This window comes from Pteropus medius, unplaced genomic scaffold (genome assembly GCF_902729225.1).
Source record: "Pteropus medius unplaced genomic scaffold, Ma_sr-lr_union100, whole genome shotgun sequence".
Lineage (NCBI taxonomy): Eukaryota > Metazoa > Chordata > Mammalia > Chiroptera > Pteropodidae > Pteropus > Pteropus medius.
Genome location: NW_024350924.1, coordinates 9330833 through 9358700, shown reverse-complemented (window position 1 = coordinate 9358700; position 27868 = coordinate 9330833). Strand labels below are relative to the sequence as shown.

Sequence of the window (27868 nt, the reverse complement as noted above, 5' to 3'; positions counted from 1 at the left end):
GCCTTTCCTGAAGTCGCTGTGTGCCTTTGGGATCCGTTGCCAAGACAGAAAGAACCTCATTCTCCGCTGGTGACAGTCCAGACAGGCCCCCTTGCCTCCTCTCACGCCATCCAGTACCTTCCCCTGAGGACATGAGGGGCGCCTGATGAGGAAGAAGGGAATGTCGTTTCTGTCTGGTCTCAGACTCGCCGTCTTAGCTGGGAATGAGCCATTGTTAATTTCATTCTCGACATCTTCGTCAAGGATGCGTAGCAGGAATAAGTTAATTCAGCAAGTATTTGTCGAATGCCTAATATCTTTTCCTTTCTCCTCTCTCTGCCTTCACCCGAAGGAGCTCTAATCTTAAAAACCAAACAAATGAACACCCCACAGAAAACCCTCCTCAGAGCTACCTTCCTCCCTTCCCAGCTATCTATCAATCACACCTTCCCGACCCAGTTTCACACTGAGTTCCCTACGTGGGATCTGCGTGTTGTCACCTCCTTTTCCCTCCTCCGGCCACTCACGTCCCACTTCTGCTCTCCCTGGAACCGAAGAGTTTAAGGACAGAGCATCGCTTTCTGGGGACACGAACCCTTGGTATGTGGCTTTGTTACAGAACTTGAATGCTGGGTGGAAACTTTCTGTGTGAGATTGGGGTGTGAGCCTGTTGGGGGTGAGACGTGGCGGGTCGTTAGTATCTTCCTGGTGAGTGTCATCGTATGTCCACCGCAGGCGTGGTGACTAGCACGCAGCAAGAGTTACGTAGATCTTCACTGCAGTAACTAGCCGGCCTGGACTGGCCACAAGAGAGAAGGGCCGGGTTTGGTAAGGGATGGAGGCGAGCGAACCGGTATGTACCGTGAGCCCGTGAGCTGAAGTTAGAAGTGGGGGAGGGGGAGAGGGCCCTGTGTTTGAAACAAGGCAGAAGATCCTGCAGCGAGGGGCGGTAGGCAACGCGGAGGGCTACAGGCCCGCGTATCATCTTTTCAGAGAGGTCAGTGGATTTGCCCAACTACAAGAATTACCGATTGTCTTTCCAAGGGGCAGGGTGGGCAGTTTCACGGGAATGTTACGGGACAGCAAACCACTGCGGAGCAGTAGTATGTACGGTCTGGAAAATGCAAGGGTCGCAGCGCGATTAACTCAGGTGGACGTGCAACAGCATCTTTGAGGAGGTAGGTGATTGATCACGCCTATATGTTCTCATCAACTCCACGCCTTAAATGAATCCAGCCCATCTTCTCCTCGACGTTCTCTCAGAGAAAGGGAACTACAACGGAACAGCAAGTGGATATATTTTTCGTAAAAGTCAGTTACATCCTCCACTCCAATGTTTTCATTCGCGTGCATTTGAAGTGGGAGAGGCGGAGGGGATGTGAGGCTTACACTGTCTGATGACTTTCAACCGCGTCTCAGAGCCTCCTGGAACTCCTTTCCCAGCTCTGTTCATTACGTACTGATCGTACTTGTGAGGGAACATCGCTTTTAGTCATGTAATGTCTACGTGGCCTTTCCATGATTTTTTTTCCCCATGAGAGATCTGGGTGTGTAGTTCCAGAATTAGACAGGAATTTGTGGAGGATGTTACAGACTCTTGATAGGCTGGAAGTGGCGTTCTCTCTTGTAGCCAACTCCTTCCTTCCCTAAATCCCCGCACAGACACTGAGTCCTGAAGATGAAGGAAGGAAAGATAGGCAGAAGGTCCGGCACCACACGTGTTTGTTTGTTTGTTTGTTTGTTTAACGCGTCTCATAGTTAATTCACGCAATTTCTTTTCAATCTCTTAATCTCTTTTCTTGAAAAGATGCCTGGGACAAGGCCAGCGTCAGAGGGAGGAATGTCACCGGGTCAGGATCTGGAAACGATCAGATCTCTTGGTTTTCAGGTCGAAGCGCCAAGTTCTTAAGGAACCTGAATTCCTGGTGAACAGTCAAGTTCTTTAACCCGCCTCCAGCAAGATTCCGGCGGTTTAAAAAAAAAAAAAGAAAGAAAGAAAGAAAGAAAGAAAGAAAGGTAAAAGAAAAGTCTACTGAGAAACCAAGTGGACCCAAAGCGAACGCATCCCAAACTTCCTCCTTTCCGGAGGAAAGGCCTCCCGCACCGCAGAGTCCCGCGGCGCCGCGCGACAGCTCAGCGGCCGGCGCCCGAGCCGGGGACCGCCGCTCCGTGCCCGGCGGCGCGCGGGGACGCAGGGGGCGCTTCTGCACCAGCCGCGGGGTCCCACTCTGGCCGGAGCTGCCGTGGCGGCAGGAAGTCGCCGGGAACTACAAATCGAGGCATGCTGGGAACATCGCCCTGCTCCTCCCAGGAAATGTCCTTTGTCCAGCCCTACAGGAAGCCCCAGCGAGGAGTGCGCCGGGCGGCCAGCCAGGGTGCCAGCCAGGGTGCCAGCCAGCCCGCGGCCGCCGCCGCCGCCGCCGCCGCACAAGGTGCGGGAGTCGGGCCGGGCGCTCGGTGCCCCGGCCCCGGCCGCGCCGGGCCGCGCAGGTAGGAGCCGCCTGCCGCTGGGCGCGCGCGCCGCCGGGACGGGGCTCACCGGACCCCCGCGGACCGCTGCGGGGAAGGGCGCGCGCCTGGAGCGCGCGGCGGACCCGCTGCGCGCAGCGGTGCCTCGGAGGCTGGACCCGCTGTCCGCTCCCCCCGGAGCGCAGGGGCACCCCCAAGCCGCAGCTGAGTCCCCGCCGGGGTCAGTGGCGAGGGGCGGGGAGGCGGAGGCTGAGAGGCGAAGGAGGGGGCAGCGCTGGGAGAGGGGGTCGGACCGTCCCGCCGACCACCGAAGGGGGCATCCGAGACCCTAGGAACGGCGAAGCCCAGGGAGGAGCCTGAAAGGCGGGGGAAGGCGGAGGGCTTTGTGTGCCGCTGCGGACCGGGGCCGGCTGCGCTGCCCTCGCCTCGTCTGCCCGCGCCCCCTGCCCCACTCGGGGCTCGGGGGAGGGGCGCGGGGGGCGCCCCGGAGCGGCAGCGCGTCATCGCTGGGCCTTGGGAGATGTGGTCTCCTTTTTCTTCTCCGCTCCCTTCGCGGACCAGCGTCTGCCGTCAGACCCGGCAAATAGCACCCGGAGGATGGCTGGGTGGAGAGATGGGCAGCAGCTCGCCGCCTGGGGGGGTGGGGGGGGTGTGGTGTGCTTCAGTAGGCTTCTCAGCCCCAGATGTCCCCTGTCTGCCGGTGGGCGTGGTGGGGCAAGCCTTCCCAGAATGTCAATGGGAGACTTTGAGCCTGGAGGGTGTGGGGTGAAGCGCGCTGGGGGGGGGTGGGAGGCGGAGTGGGGGGGGCAGCCGCCACAGGGGCGCTGCGTGGACCTTATGGCCAGGCCTCAGAATCCGATCACCACTCCCCCTGGGACTTTCCATGGTTATCCTTTTCCCTAACTGACCCCCCACTCACCGTAGTGAATCACCCACCCCTCGCTCGAGCGCTAGGCTGGCCTCGATGATGTTGTACCCTTGCCCGTATAGCAGGCCTATTTGTTCCTTAGCTGTAGGGCGACGTGAGTACTCTGTCTGCGTCCCCTGCGGCATTGTCCTTCTCCCGCGGGACCCGGTGTGCGGTAAAGGCGGTTGGATCACGGCTCGCAGGTTCATAGTCTTTGCGGAGCTGTGATGGATGAGTGGACGGACAGCTGTGAGCACCGCCCAGTTGTTACTGCTGTGACTGAACTCACTTGCCCGAGGGGCCACCGGTTCTCTTTCTTCCCATCTCCTGTGCTTTTTCCTGCTGTACCCGTGTTTACCTCTGTCTCTTAACAAGGCAGCATATGGGTGTTTATTTAATGTGGAATACATGTTAAGAGCCAAATGAGCCTTTAAAAATGCCACTTGGGTGGGAGGCAGTAGTCCCCGAGAAGGATGTGAGGACGCAGAGCCCCGCATCCTGTATGAGTGTCACGGAGCGGGAAACAGCATTTTTCACGAGCTTCTCTAGGGAGAGACGAAGCGTCTAAAGTGAAATAAGGATTGTAAAATAAAAGAGAGACACTCTGTAAATTCAGGAGATGATTTCCAGTTGGAACATACTGGCAGTGTGTGTGTGTGTGTGTGTGTGTGTGTGGGAGGTAGAGGTTGTTGTTGGGGGAACTTTAATGTTGAAAGTTCATCCGGCCCCAAAGAGAGGATGGCATCAGAGTGGACCAAGGTCATAAAAATGGCAAGTCAGGCCACCCTTTAAGAGGAGATGGATGGAAATAATCAGACTGAGGAAAACCCCGTTGATGCAGCTGAATTGGAGGGGTGAGTGTGACCTCACTGAAGGTCGCATGACTAAAGCTTGATGGAGTTGCTTCACATTTCCTCTCCCCTGCCCCCCAAAAGCTCTTTAGGTTGCCTCAGAATCTACATCATTGCCTAATTCTAGTGCCCAGTTTAAAGGAAGGAGAAAGGATAAAAGTCTGTTGAAGATGATAAATTAAGACGAGAAAGATGCTGCCCGCTCATATTGAGTGAAAAACAAACAAACCTGCAGTGTCATTGAGCGCTCTGGAGCCTGAACCTATGTCGATGACATTTTCTCCGCATCTGAGATTCTACTTCTGTTTTCTCCCCCCAGGAGCTTTCTTAGTTCACACACCGCATGAGTGTCATCAACAGAGGGAACTGATGGCCCTTCATGGTTCAGTGCCCACCCACCTCCGTCCTCCCTTGGCCCCTGGCCACCGCACGCTACCTGTCCATTCTTGCAGCAACGCCTCCTCATTCCCAGATGCGACAGATGCTCTCTCCCCCGTGTGTCTCCATCAGGGTGAACTCCATGCTTGCTGGACATCCTTGCACTGGCCATGAGCTCCAGGTCCTAGCCCAGCTGACGGGGCACCTTGTCGAAATCTTCCCGGCGCTCCCCTTCAGAATTAATCTCATCCTCACGGTACTTGTATCCTTAGGATGACACACGTCTTCAGTCTGCCTGGTGATAGTTAGATGTTGATCTTTCTCCCCTGTAGACTGTAAACCCATGCGGGCAATAGCCTTTCTTCTAGACCTGTGAGGATTCATTGCAACTGCAAACCTAATGCGTCTAGTGTCTGATAGACTGGAGCCTTCTCTCTCACTTCCGGATGAAGAGGCCCTAAAAGGATCTATCAAGATGTCTGGTGCAAAAGCCATTCGTTAAACGTTTCTTGGACGGTTCTTGGCCAGCCTAAAATTTCAAATTCTGTAGGCAGGGTATAGAATGGATTGATTCCAAGTAGATAACCAGTGATTTTCGTCATGCTTTTGGGTCGAAGGAGGCGACACTTCTCAATTGTGAAGGCGCTTCCTAGAAAGCAGTACAGAGGCCATGCTGCTGTTTGCCACTTGCTGCTGGCATTCCCCCATGTCACTTTGGATTTTTGAGGCCCAAGCAATCTACCAGGATTAAAATGTAGCATATAGAAGGGCAAGACAGATCCGACTCTCAAACTTTCCCCCAAAACATTGCAATTTTGTAGTCTCTCATTTATCTTAACTGGACAGTTTTTCATGCTTCCTTTTTACGTGATGACAATCAACAGTTACTGTTGATTGAACGTTGGACATCTATAGGTCGGTAATTAAATTAGATAATTTACCTGCATTGCCTCAGTCTGGTGATTTCCATGTTAGTCTCTCCATTCAAAAAATGAGGCAACTTACTTGGAGTCTCAGCTTCTGAATTGAGGAGAGACTGGAATTGGGGTCTCTCGACTTCTGCGTCTCTTTAGAACGGGTGCACCTTTGCTTTCCTCGTCGGGTCTCTTCCTTCTTCCTCCAAGGTCCTCCACTTTCCAGATTTCCTATCAGAAACATTGTTGGGCTTCTAAATTCATCCCAGTGGATCTCATTCTGAGGCGCTGGTTTCTCATAACCCCGTTATTTTTATGCTCTTAAACTCCCGTGGCCATCAGCTGGGGAAGATCAGAAATCCTTTTCCAAGCTCTCCCAGACTATCTGACTCTATTCCTCCCTCCAGACCAAGTCTTATTCCTTCTAAGTAGCCTTTCTTGGCACTCCATGCCACACCCAGCTAATCTTTGGCATTGCCTGAAATACCTGGGGCTCAGTGTCTTAATGCAGGTAAACTCGAATAAGCCCGCTCGGAGTGCTGGAATATGTGTACATGCCCTGTGCGTGGCAGGAGCTGTATGTCCGTAAATCACCAGATAAAGCCTGACATATGGTGGGCTTCCAGGCTCTGTGAGCTGATGATGAATTGGTACTGACTAGGGATGCAGAGACATAGGCATGAAACATTATTTGCATGTTGACGGTTTGTAGGAGAGGAATCCGAAAGATCGTTTTCTTAGTCAATTTTCAACCTTTTCACATGACGGTCGCCTTCTGGAAGTGTGCCAGATCCGATCCGTGTGTCGCTGAGTGTCACGAGCTTGACCGACATCAGTGTGAAGTGTCACGGTGTTTCCTCGATGTTGGCAGGTTCAGTATCTTCCCCCTTGCTGTCACGCCCACCTTCTACCGTGTCTCCTGGAAAGATCTTTTTCGTTGCACATACGAGGAATTGAGAGGGGTTTCCCTCCCTCTGCAGATAGGAAAAACGAAAGAAGGGAAAGGAAAGGAAGGACGAGTGGGGCGAGGAAGGAAGATAATTCATTCTGTTCTTACTTCTGAGAGACTGGAGTAGTGCTTTGCGTGGGGTGTGGACCGGGGCTTTATTGCATCGTGTCTTCATGGGGACGGTAAGAAGATCAGCGGCCTCTCCTCTTTGGGTAGAAGGGCTTGTACCTGCCATAAGATCGAACCCGTCTTCTGAGGCCGACTAAGCCTTTTTTTCCTGAAGGCACTTTGGAGGTCTGGGTGTGTACTCAGCGTTGCACATTAGTCATTTTAAAGGAGACAAGGAAGCTCTCGGGACCCCTGCATGTGGTCAGCAGGTCACGCGCCTCCTCAGACTAGCAGCCGTGTCCCACGCGGGGCCACGTGCCATCCTTCAAGCTCCCCTTCCCGCAGAGGGTGCATGAAGTCTGGGCTTGTGGCTCTGCTTAGCTGAAATTGTGTGTCGTTAAGGGAAAAGGGGCCCGCGTTTATTCGGAGAGACATTTAGATATATATACATGTTGCCTTCTGAGAACTTTATCAGGATCTAATCGTAAGTTAGAAAACAGGAAGCATTCTTTCTGGGTTTTATTAGGAAATGCTTGCTTTGGTCTCTGTCACGGTGCAGTACATATGCACGTGGTTAGCACATCTTTGATGCTTGGTGACACTTACGCACTTTAGAAAGAACACATGTCCCACGGTTGCCCTCCCCTCACACACACACCTAGGAACCTTTGTGAATTCCAGGGTCGCTTTTCTCCCTAAAATTTTATTTTATTTTTTAAATAAGCCCTCAGGCAGGTATTGACAGTCATTTCTGGTAGCGTAGGTGGTTTTGAAAACAGTGGACTTTTAAAGATTTTTTATTAGAATATAATCTCTATAAGGTAGAACCCAGAATAATGAGTAGCACATGGTAAGTGTTCCGTAAATATTCGTGGCATCATTGAATGTGTTCTGGTTTTAAACATTCCGTTTTGATTCCTTCCTAATATGATGGCACTGCCAGTTTTTTACAATGAGGTGTGGCAAAGGGCATATGCTTAAATGTTATGTAGACTGGGGAACCAATTATATATATGTATTTATGTGTATGTACACATATACATATACATTGTCTAAATAGACTTGATATTTTAGACCAGTTTTAGTTCACAGCGATATTGAGCAGAAAGGGCAGAGTTCTCATATGGCCCCAGCCCTACACATGCACAACCTACACTGCTATCAAAATCGCCAGCCAGAGGGACGCGTTTGCTAAAATGGAGCGACCGATATTGACACCTCATTATCACCCAAGTGCATAGTTTCCTTCAGCATTCACTGTGGGCGTCGTACATTCTGTGAGTTTTGGCAGGTGTGTAATGACATGTATCCACCATCGGAGCATCGTACACAGTAGTTTCACTGCCCTGAAAATCCTCTGCCTGTTCACCCTGTTCTCGCCTTGAATCCTGGCAATCGCTGATTTTTTTTTTTTTTTTTTACCATCTCTATAGTTTTGCCTTTTCTAGAATGTGATATAGTTGGAATCATACAGCATGTATGTAGCCTTTTCAGATTGGCTTCGTTCACTTCGTGATATGCATTTAAAGTTCTTTCATGTCTTTTCATGGCTTGATAGCTCATCTCTTATTAGCTCTGAATACTATTTCCGTTGTCTGGATGTACCAAATAGTATCCATTCATCTACTGGAGGACATCCTGGTCGCTTCCACGTTTTGGCAATTATGAATAAAGCTGCTGTATCCATCCATGTGCGGGTGTTTGTGTGGCGGACGGAAGTTTTCGACTCATTTGTGTAAACACCAAGGAGTGAAATTGCTGGATTGTATGGTATGATTATGCCTAGTTTTGCAAAAAACTGCCCAACGCTCTTCCCAAGTGGCTGCACCGTGTTGTCTTCCCACCAGCAGGGAGTGTGGATTCCCATCGCTCCGTATCCTCACCAGCTTTAGGTGTTGTCGGTGTTCTGGACGTTTTGCCCTTTTGATAAATGTGTATTGAAATCTCATTGTTAGTTTAATTTGCAGTTCCCTAATGACCTATGATGTGGAGCATCTTTTCATATGTTTATTTCCCAACTGTATATAACGAGGTATCTGTTTAACTCTTTTGCCCGTTTTTTAAATTAGGTTGTTCATTTTCTTATTGTTAAGTTTTAAGAGTTCTTTGTTTTGGATAACGGTCCTTTATCAGATAGATCTTTGGCAATTATTTTCTCCCAGTCTGTGGCTTATCTTCTCATTCTCTTGAAAAAAAAAAATATATATATATATAAACTTTTCCTCTCTTTTTTTTTCTTTTTGGAGAGTGTACATGTGCCAGATCTATTTTAGTATAAAACCAGTTACTCCAGAAATGATAAACCAAAGAAGGTGTGACATAAACTTGGAAGACAGACTCTCCTACTTATTATTTTTTTTTAATAAGTTAAACGTCAGTTGAATTTAACCAGGCTCTGGCCACAGCCTGAACTGGCTTGGGTGCAGTTATGTTTGTCTCATAGCTTAATTCTGGGCTCTTAGGAAAAGGAATTTCTAGACTGATGATTATATCAGATGAGAAGAGAATTTAAGAAATGCATGCTTTTCCTGCCATCGTAAGGGAAACAAAACAAAACACAGAACCCTTGAAAACTGCCAGACTTCTGTCTGAATAACATTGTATTTCATGTTAAATATAAATTTCTCCTTTTTCTTTTCTTTCTTTAATCGTGTTCCCTGTCGCACCTTCTTCCTCCCCTGCCCCGGAAGCGACCTCTTAGTTTCATCACTTTGAAAAGGTTGAAAGTTGGTCTTTTTTCATTCAGCGTCTAATTTCTGTTACTTCTAGCCCGCGTTTCCTCCAGGGGTAGCACAGAAGCAGTGGTCCAGTCGGACCAGGAGAGTCTAGAGGCATTTCCCAGCGCGAACGCCCACACGGCTCTGTGACACCTCTGTTCGTGGACAGCTGAACGGAGTGTTAAAAGCTTAGAGTGGAGGGGGGACTCGCTCAGGACTATTGGATGCAAACAAGGACTGTTTGCATCCAATGTCCCTTGGCTGACATTTGGCCAAGGGACACAGGATTCTTTTTCTAGAACGTTCTGTCTAACTTTTGAAGCTAATCACCACTTTCTATCATGTCTGTCTGTTTAGCAGGATAATTAAACATGCTTGGCTCCTGGTACTGACGGGTTATTGGATCCAGTTAGGAGAGCTTGTTCGTTTCCACGGCTCTGCCTTACCTGATGTGATCTCGACCAGATCACTGGGTTTCCTGGTCTGGTTCATCTTTTTGAGGCTGAGGGAGAGAAATAATTATACCTAATTCTACCCATTTCAAGAAATATCTGAGGACTCATTATGTGAGGAGCCACCAAAGTGAATAAAACAATATGTTCCCAGTAGGCGTTTACATTTGGGAAGTGGTAGGGAGGAAGCGCAAGCAATAAGATACAAATTCTTATAATGACGATTATATTAAAAAATTAACATTAGGCAGAATAAGGAAAAGTACCCGAAAGCATCCTACAAAGTGAAATACTAGTAATTCTTTCTGAGAGCTTAGCAATCATCTCATAGAGTTGATAGAGCTGTTTTCCTCCTTTTATGGAGGAGAAAACCAAGGCTCAGAGAGGGTGAGCAACTCGCTTAAGGCCACAGAGCTTAGAGACTGGACCCGCACAGGTGGCCCAGCTCTTTAACCGCTGTGGGTATTGCTTTCTTCTAGGAAAGGAGAGAATGCATCAGAATGGCGAGAGAGGGAAAACAGAGTGTGGTACCTTCTGGGGTTTAGCACGACCCTTTTGGGCTGGGGTTAGGGCACAGAGGTCAGGGAGAGGTCACGGTGCCTTGGGCTGCCTTGCTGAGGACTTGGAGTCTGCGCTTCGCCGTGGCATCCACCAGGCGTTTCTGAGCCGGAGAAGAAACGGAGTGGCAGCTGTGTTTTAAGGTTGGTGCAGCCGTGACATGTAGGTACAGGTGACGGGTGAGGCTGTCTACTGTAGGGATGCCGGAAATGAAAGAGGAGGGAAGAAAGGAAAGGCAGGACTCCGCAGCTGACTTGCTTGAAACGGGTGAGGAGGGTCAAAGCTGACTCTTGGGAAATAGAATACAGCTCGATGATTGGTCGTAGGCATTTAAAAGTGATACTGCAGAAGAAACGGTCTCCCTTTCTAATGAGAGTTTCATAGTTTGTTTGGGAAAATGTCTTAAAGATTCTTTTACAGTGCCATAACCAGAAATAATTCTTCAGGTTGATGTTTCATAGGCGCTCTCTCTCTCTCTCTCGCTCTCTCTCTCTCTCTCTCTTTATGATGACTTCTTCTTTTTTTTCAAAAGCTGTACCAAGGACTTGGAGTTATTAGATGTTTACCATAACACTCCATTAAGTCACTATTAATGCAAACGCCTGCTTTTTTTTTTTAGCCAACAAAATAGGTGCTTTCTCTAAGACAAACAGTAGATAATCCAAAACCTGTTAAATGGGAGACCGTTTTTGAGGATCATGCAAGGTTGAGTTTGCAAAACATTTTCTACATTTTTTAGAGGAAGACGAATTAAAATGACAAGAGAAAAAAAATTAGCAGGAGTCTGGGAGAGAACAAAAACAGGAAGAAAGAAGCTAGCATCACCGAAATGCTCTCAGTAAAGTCATAGCACTAAACTCATACATGTGGCCGAGCTGGCTGGGAGAGTCTAGTGCAGGGGAGCTTGAACTTGAAAGGATCTGGGGAACCCGAATGCCGGTCCCAATTCTGCCACCCACTCCCTACCTTCGTGAATTCAAATCACGGTCCTTCCCTCATCTGTAAAATGAGGGATCCTTTAAAAGGTTTTCAACAAAAAAGGGTGAGATTCTCTCATCCGTGGATATAGTCTCTTCAGCAACATTTAGCTTGCCGTTGGCGCCGGCCCCTGCACTGGCCCACTTTGGTGTTACCTCCCACACACACCAGGCACAGTGATTAGATCAGGAGCAAGATGATGGACTAGAAAGGAGGGCAGTCCCGAGAAACTGTGTTCGTAGTAATGGGTCAGGTCGGATGAGCGAGGCGGGCTGCACCTCGTCGCTCGCCTTGAGGTGTACGACGCCCGGGCTCCTGTTTTGCAGAGTTTCGTGTCACTCCCAGAATCCCTTTCTTCATCTGGGCATTTCCGTGTCGTTATTTGCAGGCAGGATGCCTTTGCAAACACGCTGAAGATTTCTTGGGAATGAGTTGGTGACTTTGGCCAGATTTTAATTCTTTTTCCTTTGAGAAGAGAAGGGTTAACTAACAAAGCAATCTGTGGCCTGCGTAGGTTATGGTTTGATTTATGTGTTTTGGACTCACTGCCCAAGGAAGCAGCGGATGGGAGCCATACATCCGGGGTCAAACTTGTATAAATTAGCTACATTCCCGAGACGCAGTGTGCTAGAGGCTCGGAAAGCAACTGAACTCCCTCTTAGTGCACCTGCCACATAACACAGGTGATGAGGAAGTGAAAAGCAGGTGACCTAATGATGCTGGAGGCTGGAATCACCAGTCCCAATGTATTAGCCAAGCACAGTCGGCTCTCTTGTGTTGAGCAGAAAGGGGATTGGATCAAAAGTTGAGACACCACCAATTTAGGCTTATGTCTGTCCTTAACTGGTGCCTTCATGGGTAATTCACTTAACCTTTCTGAGTCTCTGTTGCTGACTCATCTGTAAGACAGGGAGCTTGCCGAGGTCAGCAGACCGGATCGGGCAGGTTGCATTTGCAAGGTCCCTCATTCTGCTCCATAAATTTTTAGTTTGGGCTCGTAAAGTCATTCTGTTCCTTCTAGGGTTCATTCACCTCACGGAGTTCATTTCATGGATCCCTTGTGAATTACCTCCTTTTTTTCCTCTACGCACACCCCGATACTTTTCATCTCCCTAGAAGATCTTCTGGGGATGACCAGTGTGTTGGACACACACATCATCTCATCAGTTTGACTTTCCTGAAGATAAAACATTCCTCTCACAGAATGGTCACGACCAGGACCCCCAGCCAGGTTTATTTCCCCTTGGTCCTGAGTGTAGAGTTGCTGAACTAATGGTGGAAATAAATAAGCACTGCCTGTGTTAACATCCTTCTTTGAATTCTTCAGAAACAGAAGAGTAGATGAAAGTGGAAACAGGATTCTGATTCTATTTTGGATATAACAGTTATTCCTCTACCTCATAAAATTTTTAAAAAGTGACTCGAAAGCATGAATCTTAAGTTTCTTTAGTCTCTTTATCCCACTGCCTCTCCCCCAATTTCTGGGGGCTCTATTCAGTATTAAGCATTGTGATCACTCCTGATTTGACATACTGAGTCAAAACAGGCTAATCCTTTTGTGGAAGTCACTGACATGACGTTCTGCTCAGAATTTAAGTGAATATAATCAGCCTTAAATTTCAGGAAAATATTCATTTGTTTTCCATTTAAAAATTTTTATTAGTAAGTTTTCTAGCAACTGTAGAAGTGGATAGACCCGTATAACGACACCGCATGTGCCACTACCAACTTCAGCAGTGATCCGTGTATGGCCATCTTATTATTTCGTCTGTATCCCTGCCCACTTCCCCGTGTGCTGGAATTCGAGGCGTCATTTCAAATGAAGCAAATTCCAGACATACCGTTTCACCTGTGAATATTTTATTGTGTATCTCAAAGATAGAAGCACTCTTTGCGAGCTTAACCCCAGTGCCATTAAACTCGTTAAAGAACAAAAAGTTCCATAATAACAAATATCTAATCGATATTCACAATTCCCCAATTGTCTTATAACTTGTTTTTGTAGTTTCGTTGAATTGGGATTCAATAAGGCCTATATACTGAGGTTAGTTGATACATGTCAAGTTTTCTGACTTACAGGTTTCCCTCTCTATTTTTTTCCTGCCATTTTTGTCTTCGTTAAAGAAACTAGATCATGTGTCTCTTACAGTTAACTATGACCTGGATTTTGCTAATAATATTATTTTTAAAGAAGTAAGAGTAGCACCAGTATATAATTTTTAAGAAGACGTTTTTAGGTGTCTGTGTTTCACTTTATGCTGAAAACAATGTAGCTCTGGAGTTCAAAATTTAATCGGGCAGGAAAATTGAAACATCAGGTGACGCCTCTGCATTTTTATTCCCGCTTTCTCTTTGTTGGAAGACACCTTGGCAGATTATATGCAGAGGTGTCACTTACCCACTGCTGAAATGGACTGGGCAGGGACAGGCCAGCCATTCCTCATCGACGACGCCACGCAGTTATTTTGGGCATAGGGCTGGAAGAGCAGTGTTTCCTGTCGAATCTGTCGCGGGAAACGGGAGTAACCGAATGCGCGCCTCAAACCCTTGGTCCCAACGCTCCTCTCCCTGTTTGCAGTGATGAACATTCTCTTGGGGACTGTTCATTCCAGTGGAAATGTGATCACAGAATCGTCTGGGTTGGAAAAGGCTTCCCGAGGTCACCTGGCCCCATCTGGTAACCTTAATGTGAGATGCTAGCATCAACTCTCCCAGAACAAAGCCACTTGTTAACAACTCCCACGGCTCACACACGCCCCGCCCTGTGCAGTCTGACTCTGTCCTCTTTTGTCCTCCCATGCTAGATTATTGAACTGCATCCCTGTCTGCTCTGGAGGTGTGTGCCTGCACACACACGTGTCTGTGTAGACCTTTAAGATTAATCTCGATTCTTCCCTGCTCACCCTCCACAGGGCATACACCTGAGACTCCAGTCGACCTGTACATAGTAATGTTTTTATTGCAAAATAAGATATTTTTATGGGTAAATTTTGATGTACGATGGGATTGTCGCAGACTACATTTTTTAGCTCTAGTGTGTGTGATGGTTAATTTGATGCATCGGCTTGGCTGGGCCAGTAGGTACACAGACATTTGGTCAAACATTCTGGGTGTTTTGGTGACAGAGTTTTTAGATAAGATTAACATTTAAATCGGTGAGCCCTGAGTAAGCAGATTGCCCTCCGTGATGTGGGTGGGCCTCAGCCAATCAGTTGAAGGCCTGACTAGAGCAAAAAGACTGATTCTCGTGAGCAAGGAGGAATTCTCCAGCAGATAACCTTTGGACTGGAACTGCAGCATCAGCTCTCCTGGGTCTCCAGCCTGCTGGCCCACCCTGCAGATTCTGGACTTGGACTTTGCCAGTGTCCATAGTCGCATGACCCTATTCTTTACCACAACTCCCTTCTATACACATCCTGTTGGTTCTGTTTCTCTGGAGAATCCTGACAAATAGTATGCCCTCCCCTCGCCCAAAAAAAGCCAGGTAAATTGTATGTCCCATTATTTGGCTGTCTGTTTTCGAAGTGGTTTTATATTAGAGAGATGGAAAGATCATTGGCGAGACCATCAGAAAAAATGAGATTCTGCCCATAATTCTTCCAGGAAACCGCCTTTCGGTCCCTGACCAGGTCATTTTCCCTCTCTGAGCCTCAGTTTCCTGTCTGTAGAAAGAGTTTGAGATAAAGGATACCTAAGTTTATGATTCCATGAAATACAGAAGTTGAACATTTGAGCCAGCTGCGGAGGACGTCGCTGACGAGAATTCTTCCGAGGCCTGCCCAGGCGCTAGGTGGGAAAAGAAGCCGGGGTTGTATACAGGCAGCGGTGCTGCTACGTTGCCAAGCCCAGCGGAGGAAGAATCGGGAACAGAGTGTCTGTCCTCTGTGCATTGGGTGGAACATTCTCATCAGTTAAATGTGGACGAGTAAGTGCCTGCATGAAAACCTTCAGCTTTCGTTCCTTCCCGTCTGAGGGCAGGTGGTCTAACTTTGAGGGCGCTCCGAATCCCTCCGTTGCAGAAGTGAGGTTGGTGGCGAAGGCTTGGCAGCAGTAATCGGCTGAGGGCCTCTGGCCAAACCGAGGGGCTCCAGCCCCACTAATAGACAGGAAATGCCTGCCCCGAGGTCATTGTGCTATTCTTGATCATAGAGATTGGAAGGGGTCTCAGACTAGCTCTGTCTGGCCAGTGGGGTTGTAAGTTGATTTCTCGGTTGCCTTGGTGTCCCCTTTTTCAACTCAGGCTTCCCTGTCCAGGTGAAAAAGCAGTAAGCAGAAGGAAGAAACCATGTTATTTCAGCGTCTCCCGTGTGGCGTGGTCAGTAATTAGCCGCAGTGCTCTTCTGGCCGCCCCTGTCTGAGATTAACATTCCTCTCCTGCAGCAAGCAGTCTGCCACCTGGGAGGCTGGCGTTGGACAGGCTGGGTGTGGGTCCGGGGAAGTCACTGTCCCCGTGGGTGGGAGGTGTCCTTCTTGCTCAGCGGAGGCACCCCCCGCAAACGCGGGAGGTGGACTTGTCTGCTCTGGGTGTTTTCTGACCACATACAGGGTCACGGGTGAGGAGACAGGACACGATGGCCGTACCTTGGAGGCGAGGTGACTTTTTACCCCGTCGGTGCTGAAGACTGACAAATGATTAACCCTTGGAATCCCTGGGCAGCCCCCTGGTAGTGGTCATGAGTTTGGCCTTTGGAATTGCAGACTTTAGTCGTTTTCCAGCCTTCTTTCTACCCAGGCGGGCGGCCCAGCCTGGACTCTGCTGTGGAAACCATCTCCCCCCCCACCCCCCAGAGAGTGTGGGGCGCCGGGCGTGGGGGGTGAGGGGGCAGCCTCGGCCTGTGGGGGGGGGGGGCAGGGAGGTTAGGCTGGGGCCCGCGAGACGACAGGCGGACAGGAAAGGAGCTGCAGCCCAAGGAGGACGCGGAGAGGGAGCCTCTCCTGGCCAGCCGCCTGGCCGCTTCCTTCCCCGGACATGACAGCCCTGCCGGCCTGGCTGGCGGCCACCCGGCTGTGGCCGCGGCACATGACTCCCCCGCCCCGCGGCGGGCCAGGGGGGTTGAGGGGTGGGGCGAGGGCTGCGTTCTGGCTGCTGCCTCCGCTTGGCTGGCCATTCTGCAGGCTGGGGCTGCCAGGTGAGCCGCCTCTGTCCAGGTGGGCGACGTGCCCTAGGCTGCCGCTTACGTCCGGAGTAGGATCCGGCGGAATGGGAAATGCGATGGCACGGAGCCCAGAGATGCCGGTTTGGGTCCTGACCCTCCCTGCGAGCTGGGTCACCTGCGGCTCAGCTTGCTGAGCCTCCGTTACCTTCACACGGGGAACGGGGCTGGAGGGTGCGGGGAGAGGGGACCCTCACGGAATTATTGGAGGCAGATGAGACGGATCTGCTCAAGTGCCACGTCAGCTGCCTTGATCTGGCCAGGGCGAGACCAGCTCACAGCACCTCGCTCCCCAGCCATCCTGGCCAGAAGGCAGCATGACAGCGTGGGACGCTGTGCAAAACGCCCCCGAGAAAGCCGGCCGGTGGCTTGTCTTTTAGCGGGGAGAGGTGTGCGCTGGTCTGCTGCCCCAGCTCCTTCACAGACAGTGAGGTTGGATGCATACAGCGCTGTGGGTCTTGCCGTTGGAAAGGTTTTTTACAGGTAGGCCCAGGGGGCGCCATGGGGAGAATGTGCCAATACTCAGGTGACATTCCAATTGTGGCTCTGCTACTGGCTTCACTTCCGCCGCCCCTCCATTCCCTCTCTCCCTCCCTCCTTCCAACATACGGCCTATCACATTTGCTTCCACCATAGCAGTGTCTTCAAACTGATCTGATTAGTCTTTCAAATGGGGTTGAATTTGTCTAGAAGCATTTAATTTCCTAGTGACATCATAGGGTAACACTTTTTGGGGCGTGGAGGTGGGTATGGGGTATGGAGGCAGACGTGAAAATACCTCCAGTTCTAAAAACTAGGTCTTGGCAGAGCTGGCAGACCGCACCCTGAAGGCTCTGCATCCGGGAGGAAGGTTTTGCTGGGGTGCTGCTGCTGGTGGGTGTTTGGGGAGTGAGTTAACAGCTTGCCGTGCAAGTTGAGTAAGCAGGCTGCCACTGAGAATGTCTACTAAACTGATAACGGTGCCTCCCTGGATTAACTGTCCCGCATGTCCTTTGACAAGCTAGAAAAGGGCACGCCTGCATTAAACCCAGCCTCCCCATTGAACAGAAGCCCAGAGGGGGCTCGGCACATACTCAGAGTCACACAGCACGGTGGCCGCGCTGGCCCAGGACCAGGGCTCTCTCCCATTGCTAATTTAGTGATTAGAACGAGATGCGGAATTCACCTCGTCTGCCCGACTGCTCCCACCGTTCCTTCTGTGTGTTCGTTTTTCCCCTTAGATTTGGGTTCCCTCTTACTGGGGGATGAACAACTCTTTCGTGGATGGTCTGAGTCAGGGTTTATTGAACCGTGTACCTCATCCAGCCTTAGACTGACACTTCCTGTATACAGGACGGGGTATCAGCCTCCCAAACCAACACAGAGCTGATCCTTTCTCCGCTGGTTCTTGTCTCTACAAGGTGGGCTATTCATTAATAGAGATTTTGGCAGCCAGACCAGAGGAAGCTCTGCTTGTACTGGCCGAAGACCATTCTTGGTAATTACAACTGTGACCCTCAATTTGGTGGTGGTGGTGGTGGTGGGAGGTGTACATGTATATAATTTTTTAAATCAAGAAGTTGGCTTAAGTTTTATAATATTGTAACTACCATGGTGTCTCTACTGTGTGCCAGCTGCTTTTACAGACATTAATCTTATACGGTAGGTGGCAGCACACTTGTTTTTGTGGGTACAGAATCTGAGGTTCAGCAAGGTTAAGTGACTTGCACAAGGTAAAGTGGCTGATGGAGAGCAGAGGATTTGAACCTAGGTCAGACGAGCCCCAAGGTTCTCAAAGCGCCCATTCATTATCTGACCCTGGCCTCGCTCAAGAAAACATCTCGCCATTTTTTATTTTGAGAATGAATGAGAAAGGAGTTTGAACAAAACGTGCTTAGCTATCTGTCGACTGACACTTCAGTTACACCGCGGTATCTAGAGAACGTTTCTGAAAATTAAGTTTTCTGGATTGAGGCCGTCACCACTCGTCCTTGACTTCCTTTTTGATGCTTCTAGAATAAATTGTCCTTTAATATCACATTAAGCACAAAGTTGGCTTTTTTGCTGATAAGAAATACATCTTTACTGTAGAGTATACGGATATTCACAAAAAGAAAAGCTGGTCCCTAACAACACACCAGCTTCTGGTTAAGAATGTGGGCACTGGAGCTGGGCCATGGGGCTTTGAATCTCTGCTCTGCCCCTTAAGATTTGTATGACCTCGAGTTAGCCACTAACTTCTATGCCTATCTCCTTGTCTCTGAAGTTGGAGTACCCTGCCTCACCGGGCTGTTGTGAAGATTAAATGATGCCAAAGCCCCTAGAAGTGACTGAGAGATGTTTCATATTTTAAGAAATAATCTGGTTTTCCTCTGTGAACCTGTGTATACTTGTATAAATACATATGCTAGTTTGCATGTGTAATAAACACAATGAGGTTATTTTTAAGCCAGTTTTCATCTAATGTATTGTGTCTGCCTGTCCTGGCCTCTAAGGAGCCTTTTTCATTACTTGATGCTGCCTACTACCCCATGATGTGTGGGTGTGAACGGAACTGGGTCCATATTGTGGGGTGTGCGGAGATCCAGTTTTGCACGAACCCGATGCGTTTTTAAATCCATCTGAGTAGATGTTGTACAGTGAATGGTGTCTCTCTAGCTGACAGGAGCTCCCCCCTCTTTTCAGAGCATCCCTGTTCCCCCACCCCCGGCACGAATGGGGACGCGGACATTGTCCCTTTGGGGACATTCTGAGTGTGGCATCACTGAACTTCTATATGCCAGACCTAAGTGTGCCTTTTCCTCCTACTCCTCCCTTGAATCTAGAAAATCCATGTTCTTTTACACACTATCTCTGGTATAAATTCTCTCTTGGATCCAGAAATCACAAATCGGAAAGCTCTTGTTCCGTTCTTGCTGTGTCTGAGGTGCTTTCTAAGGAGGCGCCTTGTCCTTCTTCAACAGTCTTAGGGGTGACACCCTCAGCTTCCCTGCTCCCCAGGGTGGACCCTAAACCCTGCCCTTCAGGGTGGAGGCTGCAGTCACTTCCGGGCCCCATACCCTGCCATTTTAGTTTATCAGTTTCTGGTCACACACTTGATGACTGACGTAATATTCTTCTCGTTGGTCTTCGGTTGGCAGAAACCATTGATTAGGTCCCCCTTCAGTTTCCCCTCACCTGTCTGCTGCTTTTAGCCACTAGCAAACCGACAGGTCACATGTTTGAGGACCCTACTCTTAGCTCTCCGCCCCACACCTTCGGGTGTATTCTACCTGCAGACTCAAGGGATGTACCTGGCTACAGGGCCTGAGCTCCAGGAGGCAAGAGAGTGATGGGTAGAAGTGAGTCGGGCTTCACAGCCCTTTGTGGGATGGACCTCTTTAAAGGTTTACGGCTTTAATGGGATTTTCTCCTACAGTCCGATCCTGGCGTTTTAAACAGCATGCATCCTAAAGGGACTCAGCTGCCTTCGCGGACACCACTGACCGACCAGTCGCAGGCACAGCCCATTTTCCTGTGATGTTTAAGAAGAGGGCTTGATTTTGCACTGGAATCCAGGGAGTAGAGTATCTCTGAGAAAGAAAGACTGCGATGTGCTATTTAAGGCGAGGAGTCTGACAGAAGTATGGCGGTGCCGGTGTGCCTTCGAGGTGTGCTGGAATGGCATCGGGACGTACAGAAATGACGTGTGTATCGCATTAGGAAGTCACGTGTGCACGTCAGTTCCTCTCCGCGGTGTCTTACGATGTGCTCTGTACTGTTTCCTCCCGACACCCTCCCCGTGAGAAAGGTTAAGTAGCAACATCCACCTTGCACTGATGAGGACACCGAAGCCAGGAGAGGTCAGTTGACTTTCCTCGGGGTTTAGAGTAGCTGGCCCAGCAGGGCTGGCTGCTGCCTGTAACTGCTGTTCTACTTGGAAGTCTCTGCAGAGCCAGTGCTGCCTCGGCAAAGCCCTCTCAATGGAGGCGGGAGAAGCTCCCAGGCCAGGAAGGAGCATCTTGCTCAGCCATGTTCTTACAAGTCTTGTTTGCAGGCTGCAAGGCAGAGAGAGCGAGCCAGACACTTCAAAGTCTTAGTCCGAGATCCTTGACCCCTAAAAGTTGCCTTGCTGCCTTGAGCTAAGCTGTTAGGAGTGATGGATGGCAGAAGTAAATTATTTTTGGCTCGACTGCTCAGACTTGGCAGGGGGCCCTTTAAATTTGAAATGTAAACTTGACATCGACAGAAGGTTTAGGCCTCTGAGGTCATTTTCTTCTTACAGTTCCCATGCTGGCCTGATCTGTGGCGTGGTTACCGATTATGCCAGCGACATGCTCTGTGAAAGGCTCAGCAATTAAAGTGTGTAACAAGGCACACTCTGTAATAAGGCTACAGGGATGGCTTCTGATGTAGACGGCCCGTGCATCTCTGCCACCCACAGGGAAGCAGCACACTGAAGCCAGGTTGGTGCTGCTGGTGGTGACCTGGTCTTAGGGAAGAAGTTAGCATACTGATGCTTCTGATCTCCCTGTGTCTTGAATGTCCTTTTCCTCTAGCTCCTTAGATGCTCACTCCCCATTGGCTAAAATCCCCACAAGACTGCTATGGGTTTGAGGAGGGAAAGGCTCCCCCCGCCTCCCCCAGCTTATTGCGGTATAATTAACAGATACAAATTGTACAGATTTAGAAGAGGAGGAGCTTTACTAAGAGTGAGGAATGCATGGAACTTTGAGGCAGCACAACTGGTTGAACCCCTTCACTGCTTACGAGTTAGGCCTAGGCCACTGAGGTCTTGTTGTTGAGCATCGTTTTCTCAGTTGTAAAATGGGAATATTCTTGGTCACCCCTGATTAAAACTGGAAAGCCATGTTAATAGACTCATTCACCTCATAGATGGAAGCTCACATTGTGGTCCAGTGAGAGCTGGCCTGTGGCCTCACTGTTGAGTTGTCACTGTTCCTCTGCCACCCAGACCAACCTCCTGGGCACCCGGTTCCGTTTACCTTAAAATAGGAGGCAGAGCAGAGATTTGCCTCTGGGGCTTGGAACGCTGTGCATTTTATCAGCCTGTGCCGCTGGTTTTCATGAAATCAAAGCCAAACTAGGTGAGGGGATGAGGCTGGACCGACGTGACTTCTATCTGTATGTTTTGTCTGGAGCAGGAGTCCCTGGTCACCTCCCTCGTCCGTCCCTCCCGGATGGAACAAGACGACAAACAGGGTGTGTGTGAAGCTCCAGACTCAGAAGACAAAGGGATGGGCTCTGACTTTGAGAACTCTGAAGACAGGGGAGGGGACCGTGAAGACAGCTCCGATGCACAGGACGTGGGTAAGAGAGGCGGCCACCCGGAGGAGGACATGGGCTCCAACCCGCAGGATGGCACTCCACGAGGGGCCTCGGAGGAGCGGGAACTGGTGTCTGACTTCTGCACAGGTGAGGACAAAGCTGCCGTGTCCGTGGACGTTGCCCCACTCACGTTCAGGTCTGGCTGCCCGAGTCCCACAAGAGCGGGGGCCGCGTTCTTGCGAGGGAGCGCTCTAGAGACCAAGGGCAGGTCCTGCGCCGTCTTAAGCCCGAGGAATCTTTTCTTCAGTCGGGCCTGAGGTGGCTGTGCCGTGAACAGGGACTCACTGGCACAGCACTTCACAGTCTCCAGAACACTGACTGCTATAGATCAACACTTGTAACAACACGAGAGGGAACTTGGGTAATTTTAGAAGCTGCCTCTTGGAGTCGCTGGGAGAGTTAGGTGCCTTGCTGCATATAAAGGCTGACCAGGCTCAGTGCTGCTTAAAACAAAGCCTTCAGATGTTCAGAGTTACCGTAGTCATCTGGTCTGCAGATAAGTAAACCCGTGGTGGGGGCGGACTGACCTACCCGGGTTCATGTGGAATGTGGCTAACACCCACAGTGCCCAAGGCCCCCTCTATCCCCTTGCTATTCCTGACCTGGAAAGAATACACGCTGGGCCGCCAGCCATCTTCCATTCTGTCTTCAGGCTTCTGCTCCTGTATCCTGCTCTGTGTATGCCCTGGGGACAGAAAATGAGCCGAAATACCTTATGGCCAGGACCGTGAGGTTACATTCCTTCCCCTGTGACTCGTTCCAGGCTCCCTGGTGCTGTGCACACAAGCACATGCCCTTTCATATCCAGTAACTTCCTGGAAGGCCCTCTGCTTGGGGACAAGCTGCCAGAGACAGACCCGGGTGTGGTCAGTGTGTGGTCGGGAGCAGCCTCTAAGTGGGCTCACCAGCTCCAGGCCCTGTGCTCACTTCCCCTTCTCCCCTACATCTCCCCACCCCTCTTACACAGTAAAACCCACGAGCTGTTCCAGACTGACCAATCACATTAAACAAAAAAATCAGTCCGGGCCCGGTTAGGGCAGGTGGTCTTGTGGTTGGCCGGAGTGGTCTTAGTCTTAGGTTAGGGCCTTGTTAAGGCATGGGGAGTTCTTAGAGTAAGCAGATCTCTTACAGATCCCACAGAGTCCCACCTGGCCCAGACTTGACCGAGCCGACTGTCAGGGCCTCGGATGGCTCCGTGAGCCCAGCCTCAGGGGCAGGGAGTAGGGCCTGGGCCCAGAGTTCGCTGCCAAGAACCCGGGAGCCGAGGGGGCCGGTGAAGGAGCTCTCCCCCGACCCCTTCCCAGCACGCTCTCCTTTGGGCCTTCCCCAGAGGGCTCTAGGTGGGGAGAATGGCGCCCCTGGAGTGTGGTTGAGGGTACTGTGGGTTGCGGATTCATTACTTGTGACCCTTGTTGAGAGTGGCTTCCTCTGGGTTGACCTTTCGAGCGCCAGGTATAGTCACCCCCGTTGCCGCCTTATCTGTTGCAGAGGGGCTGCTGAGTGAGGAAGAAGGGGTGGCCCTGCGCGAGGAAGAGGATGACCAGTCGGCCATATGCGAGGTGGCGATGTTCCCGGGCCTGTGTGAGTCCGACAGCCGATCCGGGAGCACCGGGGAGAACCGGCTCCAGGAGGAGGAGGAGGAAGAGGAGCCGCCGCCACTGCCCGTGCTTCCCTGGAGACGGCACCTGTCCCTGGGGAGTCGGCCCCGGGGCGACAAGCCGGCCCACCGGCGCTTCCGCCGGCTCCACCACCCCATGGCCGTGGACCTCGGGGAGCTGGACAGCCTGATGGCCAGCCTCATGGACGCGCCCACCATCTGCCCCGACTGCGGCGAGAGCTTCAGCCCGGGCGCCCCCTTCCTGCAGCACCAGCGCATGCACCGCCTGGCGGAGGCGGCCGCCGCGGCCAGCCTGGCGCCCTTCGGCCTGGCGGACGCGCGCGGCGCGGGCGCGGGCGCGGGCGCGGCGGGCGGCTTCGGGGCGGGGCCCGCGCTGGCCCGGCCCCCGCGCGAGAAGCCCTTCCGCTGCGGCGAGTGCGGCAAGGGCTTCAGCCGCAACACCTACCTGACCAACCACCTGCGCCTGCACACGGGCGAGCGGCCCAACCTGTGCGCCGACTGCGGCAAGAGCTTCAGCTGGCGCGCCGACCTGCTCAAGCACCGGCGGCTGCACACCGGCGAGAAGCCCTACCCGTGCCCCGAGTGCGGCGAGGCCTTCAGCCTCAGCTCGCACCTCCTGAGCCACCGGCGCGCGCACGCGGCCGCCAGCGGCGCGGGCGCGGCGGCGCTGCGGCCCTTCGCGTGCGGCGAGTGCGGCAAGGGCTTCGTGCGCCGCTCGCACCTGGCCAACCACCAGCGCATCCACACGGGCGAGAAGCCGCACGGCTGCGGCGACTGCGGCAAGCGCTTCAGCTGGCGCTCGGACCTGGTGAAGCACCAGCGCGTGCACACGGGCGAGAAGCCCTACATGTGCTCCGAGTGCGGCGAGGCCTTCAGCGTCAGCTCGCACCTCTTCACGCACAAGCGCACGCACTCGGGCGAGCGGCCCTACGTGTGCCGCGAGTGCGGCAAGCGCTTCGGCCGCAACTCGCACCTGGTCAACCACCTGCGCGTGCACACGGGCGAGAAGCCCTTCCGCTGCGGCCAGTGCGAGAAGCGCTTCAGCGACTTCTCCACGCTCACGCAGCACCAGCGCACGCACACGGGCGAGAAGCCCTACACGTGCCTCGAGTGCGGCAAGAGCTTCATCCAGAGCTCGCACCTGATCCGCCACCGCCGCATCCACACCGGTAACAAGCCGCACAAGTGCGCGGGCTGCGGCAAGGGTTTCCGCTACAAGACGCACCTCGCGCAGCACCAGAAGCTGCACCTGTGCTAGGCCCGGGCCCGGCGGAGGCTGCCGGCGGGGGAGCACCTGCGGGGGAGATGCCCCGCGCACAGACCCTACCGAGGGAAATGGGAAAGGGCGGGACGGACGGGCCGAGAGTGACTGGGGAGCCTTTTGGTGTTCAAGGGGCCCTGAAGGGGAGGCGAGGTTGAGGAAGCTTGTTCTTCTGGGGTGCTAGATCCTGCCTGCCTCCTCCCAGCGGAGAAGTGTTCGGGAGATGCGCTCGGGCGTGGCGACGTCCTCGGACACACGCTGTGGGAGCTGGCACTTGGAGGAAGGGGAGCGCCGGGGCGGGGGCGGGGGCGAGGGCGAGGACCGGATGGCAGGCGGTAGAGTCGGTTGGGCTGCGATGGTCTGTGGGGATCGGGAGAGGGTGTGACTGGAGTGAGGGTTATGGAGCAAAATAAAAGGTGGGTGGGAATAATTCTGTCCTGGTGCCAACAGGTGCGAAGCCACCGTTTGCCCTGTCCCCTCACGTCAGCTCTAGATAGTCCCACGAAAAACAGAGCAGCCTTGTCAGTCGTGTAGGAGAAGCCGTGTCGTATGTTTTTCCTTTCCTTTTTCTGAGCCACCGGTTAGCTGCTATTTTGAGGCATCCAGGGAAAACTGGGCAGAAGAGCCACACGCCCTCATTTCCAGGAGGAAACCTCGGAGGTTCAGAAATTCATTCATTCTGGGTTCTCGTGGCTTCCTTTGTAATATCCCAGCTTCCTGCTGATTCCAGGTGGTCGGTGGGGATGAGCAGACCCCGCCCTCCAGGGCCAGGCGTGTGCCAGGCTCCGTGTGTCTTTCAGGTCTCACTTGTGACTTTGCAGGGAAATGGAGCAATCCCAGCTGTGTGTGACTTTCGCTCTCCCGGGTCAGCTGGGCGCTCGTTTCACGTGAACTTCAGGCCATGAACGGTCCCCCCAGCGACCTGCTGCCAAAGTCAGCTCGCTCAGAGTTTTGCTGGCCTTATGTGAGAATCTTGGGGAGGCAGACGGTCACATCCTGGGGCGCAAGGCTCCTTTGTCTCCTCTGACTCCGCTTTGGATTGGTGTACCCCTCCTTCTCTGGAGCGATGGGGGAAGATCATCGAACTCCCACCTCCACCATACTGATCGGGGCTCTGGTCCGAGTAGAAAATCTCTCTTTCCTACACGCGGAGGCACGGTAGAGCGCACCAGGCTTTACATAAGGAGGGCATGAGCGGGGAGAGGGGTAGCTACAAAATTGCCAAATAGCACAAGCGATGAATGTTTTCTGGTTCTATAAATGCCAAACTAGCACTTTTATATTTGCAAAGTGCTTTATGCTTTTTAGTGATTGTTAGTTTTTTTTTCTCACATCTTCGTGAGGTAGATCAGAGTTATGATCCCTGTGTTAGGCCAGGCCTGTGGACAGCAGTGTGGCAGGCTCTTCTGAGGAGAGGCTGACGACAGTGTGGATAGCTGTGGTCTGCTCTTCTGTGCTCTCCAGCTCAGCCCCTAGGAAGATGTACCCGTTGTGATTTATATAATACAGGAAGGACACTGAAAATCTATCTGTACGCTTCATGAAAACTCAAGGCTAGTCTAGAAGGGCCAAAGATGTCCTTGTTGACAAAGCTGGTCTTTGTCACCTAATTGGGGTGTCCTAGGTATGTCCCATTTCTAGTAGGGGCTCTGGTTAGATGACTTGTATAGATTGCAGTTACCTGTGCTGAAAACCCCTTCCCCTAGGTTAGCCTTTAGAAGTTAGAGTTGTGGACAGCACTGTTGTTTTCTTCACTAGCGATTGTCACCCTGTACTTTTCACGGAAGCATCTTCACAAACTGTTGGACACACCTGAAGGACAAAAAAAATTACACGATTGTTTTTACAGTTGAGCAAATTTTCTGTGGATGCCAGTCATTTATACTTGATCAGTTGTATTCTAGCAAAGAAGCTCTTTGGGGACTGTAGGAAAGCATGTTTTTGTCATTATAAAAACACTTTTTAAAAAATCCTGAGAATTCTGGGCTTGTATAATGCCTGTTGATCTTGCCCTCTTAATCAGTTTATTGTTATTCACAAAATGCAGATAGATTTTCAAAATAGAGATAGTTTTGGAAGACACTAATTCAGTTTTCTTTTAGTAGAGAGTAAGACTAGCAAAGCAAGTGTCCATTATTTATTCTGAATCTTGTAGTCTGATTACGAAGCGTATAAGACTCACCTGAAAATAATATAGCCATTTTGTTAGTAATCTTATTCCTTTGTGTGTGTGTGTGTGTTTGTTGTTTTTTTTTTTAATGCACATCTACCTCTTCCAACTGTGTTAAGTTCTTTCAAGTCTGTGCCTATGAATCTCATTGAACTTTTGATCATTCATGGGTTGACTATCCACTTTGGCCATTTGCGGCCATTGTTATACTGTTGCACAGTCTGACCTGCATCCGTTACATATCAGCAGTTTTTGAGAACAGGAGAGGCGACTGAAGCTAATGTAAAATAATTCTTTCTGTTATCTCATTCTTTCTGTTATCGTGGATAAGAGAGTCAGCCACTCCCTCAGTATCCCTTCTGTGGGCAAACCCTTAAGCAGAAGGAAGTGGTCCAGCCATCATCAGCACCCGGTTGTCATGGTGCATCTAAAATGTGATTCCATTTTTCTTATAATTCTTCAGGGAACATATCTGCATTAAGTGAGGTTAAATGCATTCAGGAGGTTTTTTTTTTTGTTTTGTTTTGTTTTAGTTTTAGAATAATAGTATTCCTAAAGCAAACCCTATTAACTGTGGTTCACCCTTTAAAATGTTCCTCTGAAGACTCCTTTTACCAACTCAATGAGGATGGTGGAGCGTGTCCTTGGTTTCTTGGGAGTTTGGTCACGTGCAGGCTGCCCTTTACTGAGCAGAAGCTGGGGCAGAGGAAACAGGTTAAATCGCTGGCTTCGGCCGTGAGCTCCGTGTCGGGAGGAGATGGCGAGATAACCTCTCGAGCCACGTGACTCTTCAAGAGCAGCAGGCTGTTACATATGTGAAAAAGGACAGATGAAGAACCTGTGTTCACAGACAATCGGAACCGTTCCTGACGTTCGTGTACATCTCCCTTCACTGTTGTGTTATTTTAGAGCCGTTTGTTAAAATAGTGAATAATTTAATGATCCTAAAAGTAACAGGTTTTGCGTGAGTGTGTGCTCGTGTATGTGAGAATCGCCTTCTTTTCGGACTGTTTTAATTTAATGATGGTTTCCTGGACGGCATTCTGGTGTTCAGCAACCAGTACGGAATATTGGTCATTAAATCCGTATCAGTCTTTTA

The 27868-nt window shown here is 50.9% G+C and overlaps 1 protein-coding gene and 1 long non-coding RNA gene across 6 annotated transcripts in view; one reads left to right on the top strand and one right to left on the bottom strand.

Moving 5' to 3' along the window:
* The window catches only part of LOC120585114 (uncharacterized), an 8155-nt gene extending 3291 nt beyond the window's left edge, over positions 1 to 4864 (bottom strand). The window contains exons 1-2 of the long non-coding RNA XR_005648230.1: positions 3368 to 4864; positions 118 to 1930 (exon numbers count right to left, since the gene is read on the bottom strand). This is a non-coding gene — a long non-coding RNA (uncharacterized LOC120585114). The remainder of the gene's footprint in view (positions 1 to 117; positions 1931 to 3367) is intronic.
* On the top strand, positions 2132 to 27868 carry ZNF697 (zinc finger protein 697). 5 transcript variants are annotated; one of them, XM_039841338.1, is made up of 4 exons: positions 16396 to 16802; positions 17814 to 17890; positions 21537 to 21702; positions 23209 to 27868. In XM_039841338.1, the coding sequence occupies exons 1-4, from the start codon at positions 16628 to 16630 to the stop codon at positions 24594 to 24596; spliced, it is 1806 nt and encodes a 601-aa protein (XP_039697272.1). In that variant the 5' UTR covers positions 16396 to 16627; the 3' UTR covers positions 24597 to 27868. The 5 variants fall into 5 exon arrangements, with proteins under 5 accessions (XP_039697275.1, XP_039697272.1, XP_039697271.1 ...); XM_039841337.1 differs by having other exon boundaries at positions 21537 to 21807; XM_039841341.1 differs by lacking the exons at positions 16396 to 16802; positions 17814 to 17890 and adding an exon at positions 2132 to 2469 and having other exon boundaries at positions 21537 to 21807.

What these genes read in the sequence shown, in the direction of transcription:
- ZNF697 (XM_039841337.1), top strand. Translation starts at nt 16,628, where the DNA reads ATGAGACGGATCTGCTCAAGTGCCACGTCAGCTGCCTTGATCTGGCCA. An exon ending in TTGTCTTTTAGCGGGGAGAG is followed by an intron (nt 16,803 to 17,813) that starts GTGTGCGCTGGT and finishes TGTCTCTACAAG; the next exon opens with GTGGGCTATTCATTAATAGA. An exon ending in CTGGCCGAAGACCATTCTTG is followed by an intron (nt 17,891 to 21,536) that starts GTAATTACAACT and finishes TGTCTGGAGCAG; the next exon opens with GAGTCCCTGGTCACCTCCCT.